A 7,857-nucleotide genomic window follows, 5' to 3' on the forward strand; every position below is an offset into this window, starting at 1 on the left:
GGAGGGCCAACTGTATTATAAGTGTAGTCCCACCAAACTTTTATTGAGCTGCAACATTACCTTGTGGCTCTTGGACTTAATCCTCTGACTACTGAATGGCAACACACCATATACTTTATTAAACAACCCATTAACTTGCTTTACACGGCAAGTTTCAGGAATCTATGGACAAGGACACCAAAATCCCTCTGTTCTTCTACCCTGCTAAAAATTCTGCCAATAACCCTATAAACTGCCTAAGTTAACAGGTCTTTGTGAATTGTCCCATGGTTAAGCTAGGGGGTTAAATAGATGGGTTGCAGGGTGGTGCAGCTCAAAGCGCCCGGACCTGTTCCATGCTGTGTCTCTAAATTAATAAAACAAAATGCTTCACTTCATACTTACCTGGATTGAATTCCAACTGCCCATTTTTCAGTCCAGCTCTGTATCCCATCAATGTCTCTTGTAACTTATGGCAACCTTCTACACAATTTACACTGTCAATCTTCATGTTATCTGTATACTCACTAACCCACCGTTCCACTTCCTCATACGTCATTTATAAAAATCACAAAGAATAGGAGTCCCAGAACAGATCCTTGTAGACTACCAGTGGTCATCGACCCCCAGGCAGAAATCACTCAGTATACTACCACCCTTTGCCTTCTGTGGGCAAGTTAATTCTAAATCCACTCAGCCAAATCTCCCTGGATCCCATACCTCCCAACTTTCTGAATAAGCCCATCACGAGGAATATTATTGACACGTTACTGAAGACCCCATCTACTGCTCTTCCTTCATCAATCTGTCACTTCCTCAAGAATTCAATCAGGCTCTTGGGGCATGAGCTGCCCCTCACAGCACAATACTGATAATCCTTAATCTGATTATACATCTTCAAATGCTCATAAATCTTGTCTCTAAGAACCGTCTCCAATAGTTTGCCCACCACTAACATGGGACTCACTGGACTGTAATTCCCAGAATATTTCAATTAACTTTTCCTTAACAAAGGAACAACATTTGCCACTCTCCAATCATCTGGTACTACTTCTGTGACCAGTGAACACACACAGATCAATGCCAGGGAAGGCACAGCAGTCTCTTCCTGTAATAACCAGGCATATATCATACCCCAGTTAGCCCCAGGGACTTAACTACCCTAATATTTTTCCAAAAGTTGCAGCTCATCCTCTTGCTGAACATCAACATGTCCCAGCATATTAGCCTGTTCTACACCGTCCTCACATTCATCAAGGTCACTCTTAACTGTGAATACTAAAGCAAAATACTCACTAAAGATCTCCCTGCCTCCTCTGACTCCAGGCACATGTTTTTTCCTTTATCTCTGATTGCTCTTACCATCACCCTACTCATCCTCCTGTTCTTCACATACATAGACTGCTTTAGGTTTTTCTCTTATTCGCCAAGGCTACCTCAAGTCCCCTTCTAGCTCTCCTAAGTCCCTTCTTAAACTCCTTCCTGGCTCTCTTATAACTCTTAAGAGCCCTGTCTGATCCCTTCTTTCAGTGTATATTTTGTTTAATTTATGATTTTTTTGTGAATGCTACGCATCGATGTTATCTGCATGTATTGCTGCTGCAGGAAAGTTTTCATGTACTTGTGCATAACAATAAACTCAATTTGGACATTGAGAACCAAGTACAATGGACAGTGAGCAAATTCATTATTGATCATATGTAAATATTATTTGCAAGTATTTTCTACAAAAAATAAATTGTTTTAAATTCCCCTCCACATGGTACAATTCCATTGTTTAATTTCTCCACTGTTCATGGTTCAAGAAAATCATAAAGACATAACATTTCCAATCAGGTCTAGATGCCACATTTTCACAGGTGGCATGGTTGGTGGCATCCAAGGTTTCTGTAGCAGAAGATCTTTAATGTAGTCAGGCAATGACCTTAGAGACACTGCTCCACCACGGTCTCTCTTAGTTAATGCCCCACAAGTTGATGAGGAACACCACTCTACCACATCTTTAGGGAGATCCAAACTTCTTTGCAATTTAGCTTATTACGCATCTCTCTCTCTCTCTCACACACACACACACACAAATTATCATGATTCATCACCTGATGTCAATATATAGAAATCATTGGCTGCTAGGAGATGGATTGACTTTTTCTAGATTAAATTACTACTGCCAAGTAGATTTTGGATGAAGTGTCAAAAAAAAAGACCATGCTTGGATGCAAGAAGTATGTGAACAGAGTTCGCCCAGCACCCTGGAAACGATTTATTCTTCATTATTATTTGTAAAAAACACATTGTGCATTCATTAACTCATTATAGAAATAAGTACATTTTAAAAACGATGAACAGGTTGTAAAGCATTTTAGGTTACCTCAGAATTTAAGAAAAACTTTTTTTGTTCAACAGAAACTAATTGCAAGAACTTGTACAATAAACTCTATTTTTTCTACCTGTGGTAAACTTTGCCAGACTAATGAAAGGACAGAAATTGTTCAATATCCAAGCTGTACAAGCAGAATTTTTTTTAATGTAGTGGTTAGTGAAAAATTCACTAATGAATAATTCACTTGCCAAATGCCCTTGTATCTGAAGCACACACTAGATTAAAACAGATGAAAGCTTAATTTCACACATTACTCTCAGATTATAAACGACAGAAGTGAGGTGGGCTGTGGGTTGAGTTGCAGCCCGACTGACTGCATGAAAAAAAAAACAATACTGAATTTCTGGCAACAAAGCTGATGATGTGGCATGTTGGATGCAACTAGATAGTTTCATTGGCTTCTGACTGATCAAGCCTACTCAACATTACTAAGCCAAGGTCAGAACTTATGTGGTCACAGGGAGGGATTAAAGCTGCTTTGATAATGATTTAGACAGGTTAAGTGAATGGATGGGTCATGGTAGATAGAATATGACAAATTGTAATGGTACATTATATTTTTTAAATGATGAATACTGAATGGTTCTGGAGATCGGGGTGTCTGTACAGAAATCAATGAAATTAACTATTTACTTTTGAGCTACAGCACAAAGTAGGTCCTTCCAGCCATGCAGCCCACCAACCCCGATTTAACCCTAGCATAATCATAGGACAACTTACAATGACCAATTAACCTACCAATCAGAGGAAACCGGAGTACCTGGAGGAAACCCACACAGTCAGACGGAGAACGTACAAACTCCTTACAGGCAGCAGATGGATTTCAACTGTGTTGGTTTTCATCACAAGATTAGGATACAGGAATTGAGGAACCAACAGGATATAATTACAATAAAGGGCATACAAAGGTGTAGCAAGCTTTAGTTGGGATGGCAGGTTTGTCATATGGAGAAATGGAGCAGGCTTGGGCCCATATGCTATGAAAGCCAGTGGCATGAGAAGTAATCTCATGAAACAACAACATCCTTACAGGGCTTGACAGGAGAAATACAGGGATGATATTTTCCTGGTTTGGTTGGTCACAATAACAATATATATTAAAAAAACTCTTCACCCAGAAGGCATTCAATCACTGAAATTTTCCACTTCAGGGCCAGAAGACTTATTGCTATGTTCAAAGCAGGAACTGATTCATTTTTAGATATTGAGAGTAATCAAGAAAAACGAGATTGCGTATTTATTGTTCTAATTATGTTTTCTCATTAAAACTGTATAATTTATTTTTTTTTCTTGTGAATACTAATTCCAATGATGCTATGTGCCTGCAGCGTTGCTGCAAGTCAGTCTTTCAGTGCACCTGTGCAGACATGTATTTGTGCATATAGTACCCAAACGGGCCCTTCAGTTCAACTGGTCAAGAGTAACTGTGTTGCTCAGGGAACTAGTCCCATTGCCCTCTGAACCCTCCTATCCATGCAGTCACCCAAATAGCTTTTAAATACTGTTAATGTGGCACCATTTCTGTTAGCTCATTCCAAATACACACCATTCTTCGCATGAAGACATTGCCCCTGGTGTCTCTATTAAGTCTCACCTCTGATCTTAAACCCATGCCTTCTTGCGTTTAGCTCCCCCTCCCTGAGAAAAAGACTATATGCTTTCACTTCATGTGTCCATCAAAGATCCTCACCACCCAGGTCATGCTCTGTTCTCACTGCTGTCATTAGGTAGAAGGTACAAGTGCCTACGGACTTGCACCACCAAGTTCAAGAACAGTTACTACCCTTCAACCATCACGCTCTTGAACAAAACAGGATAACTATACTCATTTAAGGACTCTTATTTCCTGCGCATTATTTATTACTATTTATTTATATTTGCATTTGCACAGTTTGTTGTCCATTGATCTTGTATACATTTACTGCTCTATAGATTTTCTAAGTACGCCTGCAGAGAAAGAATTGTATGTTGTGTATGGTGACATATGTACTCTGATAATAAATTACTTTGAACTTTGAATCGCAGCCTCACCAACATCTTATAGAACTGTAACATAACATGCCACTCCTATACTTAATGCCCTGACTGATGAAGTCTAGCTTGCCAATTGACTTGTTCATCATCCTATCTACATGTGACACCACTTTCAGCAAAATATGCACTATCACTCCTCGGCCTCTGTTCCATAGGGCCTGCCATTCACCATTCAAGCCCTACCCTGGTTTGATCTCCCAAAATGCAATACCTCACATATATCAGGATTCAAATCCACTTTCCAATCCTCAGCCCACATACCAAGTTGATCACGATCCCCTGTAATTTTTCATAACCTTCTACACCCGAGTGAGCCTTAGACCATCTGCAATTTACTGACCATCTCGACAAGTCTACAATAGGTCTCACTGGCTCTCCATTCAGCTTTGGAGCACCCAGACAACAGCAAAACACACGTCAGGCTGCTCGTTATCTATAACAGCTTGGCATTCAACACCATTATCCCCTCAATCCTACTTATCAAGCTTGAAAACCTGGGCCTTGCTCCCTCCCCTCTGTGACAGGATTCTCAAATTCCCTATCAGGAAATCATAGTCAATGCGAATCAGTGATAATATCTCCTTGCTGACAATCAACACAAGCACAGCTCAAAATTGCCTGCTTAGAGCGCTGCTCTACTGTCTCTGTACTCAGAACTGTGTGGGTAGGCACAGCTCAAAAGCCCTCTATAAGTTCATTGATGACGCCACTGTTCTTGGCAGAATTTCAAGCAGCAACAAGGTGTACAGAAGAGAGACAGATCAGCTGGCTGAGTGGTGTCATAACAACAACCTCGCTGTCAATGTCAGCAAAAGCGAGGAATTGATTGTGGACTTCAAGAAGGGGAAGTTGGGAGAAAACATGCTGATCTTCCTGTCATTACTGGAATGGTGCTGACTACTGACTTAAAGAGGAGGAAACCAGAGGTCCATGAGCCAGTTCTCACTGGTGGATCACAGATGGAGAGGGTCAGCAACTTTAAATACCTCAGTGTTATCATTTCAGAGGACCTGTTCTGGGCCCAGCACACAAGTGCAATTATGAAGAAAGCACAGCAGCACCTCTACTTCTTTAGGAGTTTACGAAGATTCAGCATGAAATCTAAAACTTTGACAAACGTCTATAGATGCGTAGTGGGAAGGATATTGACTGGCTGCATCTCAGCCTGGTATACAAACACCAATGCCCTTGAATGGGGAAAATCCTACAAAACGTAGTGGATACAGCCCAATCCATCATGAGTAAAGCCCTTCCCAACACTGAGCACATCTATACAGGTTGTTTAACAAGAAAGCAACATCCATCATCAGAGACCCCCACCAGCCAGGCCATGCTCTCTTCTCACTGCTGCCGTGAGGAGGGTACAGCAGCAGCAGGACTCACAGGAACAATTATTACCATCAAGCTTTTGAACTGAAGGGGACAACTTCAGTTGCGCTATCCTGAAATGACCCCACAACCTATGGACTCACTTTCAAGGGCTCATTTGAATATCTTGATACTTTTGATAATTATTATTACTTTTTCTTTTTGTATTTGCACAGATTATTGTCTTTTGCACACGGGCTGCATGGCCAGTTGGTGCAGTCTTTCATATGATTCTATTCTGGTTACTGGATTTATTAAGTATGCCCACATGAAAATGAATCTCAGGGTTGCATATGGTGATATATTTGTACCTTGATAATAAATCTACTTTGAACTTAGAGCAAGTTTTCTGTTTCTTCAGACTGACCAAAGTGGAAAATGTATCATAGTTCCCTTACAAGGCTAGAGTCATGAGATTGATCAAGAACATCAAGGTAAAAGCACTTAAAGTGGTGGATTAACATGGATTCACTCCTTCAATATATCTGGATTAACCACAGCTGGGAACACACTACAGCTCTCTCAGGTCCCAGCTGTCAAAAGGATAAATCTCATTACCATTAAGACAAAACCACTTGAGAGGGTGCAGACTTTAACTCATTTAAAGGAAAAATCAGTTTAACAGTTTTGCTTTCCACTAAAGTTTAAAATGTTATTGCCATGAGCCAACATGAGATACTATTGCAATTGAATAAGGCTAAAAATTATTGACGTATAATTGTGCTACAACACAACAAATAAAATCATTCCTTACACAGGGTTTATCTGACTAGACAAGGAAAAAGTTATCTCTGGCTAGATTACTGATACAACACTTTTAATACACATCTACGCTCTTTTAAATAATTTCTACTCGTATTTTAAGGCAGAATTTCTAGAGGGCTCACTGCTGAGAAGGAGCCTTTTAGCATATCATCCTGTATATGATACACCTGCCAGTAAACAACTTTCACACGGCACACAGTCCGTTACAAACACTATAAACATAAATCACACGTTCTGCTTTCCAATGCTTACTCATCCCTCACGACTCAGTCTTGCAGTACACCTTTCCTCATCACGATAATGAGGAAGATCCGCAATTCCTCATCCAATAGTCAATTCCACTTCCACCATGCAAAACGTGATCCTGTTTCCCTACAAGTCATAATCATCGAACCTTCAAAGTATCTTCCCAACCCCATCTTCCCTTTCATCCCAGAATGTCCAGTAAAGACTTCACTTCAGTCTAAAATGCCTGGGCATTCTCGGCTATCGTCTGCCCCCCTCAACCCCTCCCCACAGTCGTCTGCCCCCCTCAACCCCTCCCCACAGTCGTCTGCCCCCCTCAAACCCTCCCCATCATCAACCCCCCCCCCCCAACTATAGCCTGCCTCTCCTCAGTTTCCTCCCTGAGACGGAGTCGTGGTCCAGTAAGTTCCGGTGGCATCCGCGGATGATCTAGGGCAGGGAGACGGTCTGGACTGGACGGAGCTCACTCACCATGGCGAAGCCGGATAGCAGCGCTGAGGTCCGGCTCGACGCCTTTAGCTTGGCCCGGCTGAGGTAGAGCTTCCTCCAGGATAGCGCCTGCACCGAGTGATGGTTAGAGGACACCAGCTCCAGGTAGCTACGCCGCACCCAGTCACGATAGTCAGCCGCCCCACCTTCGGGCTCGGAACAGGGAGGAGCAGGAGAGCCGGCCGGCGCTGACCGCTCGGAGCTCATCGCCACACCGGAGTGGGAGCCCGCCTCACTCTGCCCGCCGCCCGCCGCCGAGCCCGAGCCCGCGCCCGCGCCCGCGCCCGCGCCGCCAGAGGGAGCTCCTCCCCCGCCCCTCGCTCCACCTGGGGAGGCTGGGGATCCAGCCAATCACCGGGAGAGAGAACAGGAGTTCAACCAATCACTGCGAGAGAAGGCATTCAATCCCTCACTGGGGAAGGGGTGGAGAGCAACAAGGAATAGACCAATTGCTGGGAGCGAGAGCCTGGATTCAACTAATAACAGAGAAGGAGGAATCGCCGGGAGAGGAGGGTTTCAACCAATCACCAGGAGGGTAATGTTCAACTAATCATTGGAAGAGCAGGATTTAAGCCGATCCCTGTTTTATTGGGGGT

General features: G+C 42.8%; 1 protein-coding gene across 1 annotated transcript in view; it reads right to left on the reverse strand.

Moving 5' to 3' along the window:
* The window catches only part of orai2 (ORAI calcium release-activated calcium modulator 2), a 56,004-nt gene extending 48,470 nt beyond the window's left edge, over positions 1-7,534 (reverse strand). The window contains exon 1 of the mRNA XM_059972997.1: positions 7,244-7,534. Coding sequence (XP_059828980.1) covers positions 7,244-7,468 — 225 coding nt within the window. The 5' untranslated portion in view covers positions 7,469-7,534. The remainder of the gene's footprint in view (positions 1-7,243) is intronic.
* Between the last annotated feature and the right edge of the window lie 323 nt (positions 7,535-7,857).

This window comes from Hypanus sabinus, chromosome 6, assembly GCF_030144855.1.
Source record: "Hypanus sabinus isolate sHypSab1 chromosome 6, sHypSab1.hap1, whole genome shotgun sequence".
NCBI classification, from domain to species: domain Eukaryota; kingdom Metazoa; phylum Chordata; class Chondrichthyes; order Myliobatiformes; family Dasyatidae; genus Hypanus; species Hypanus sabinus.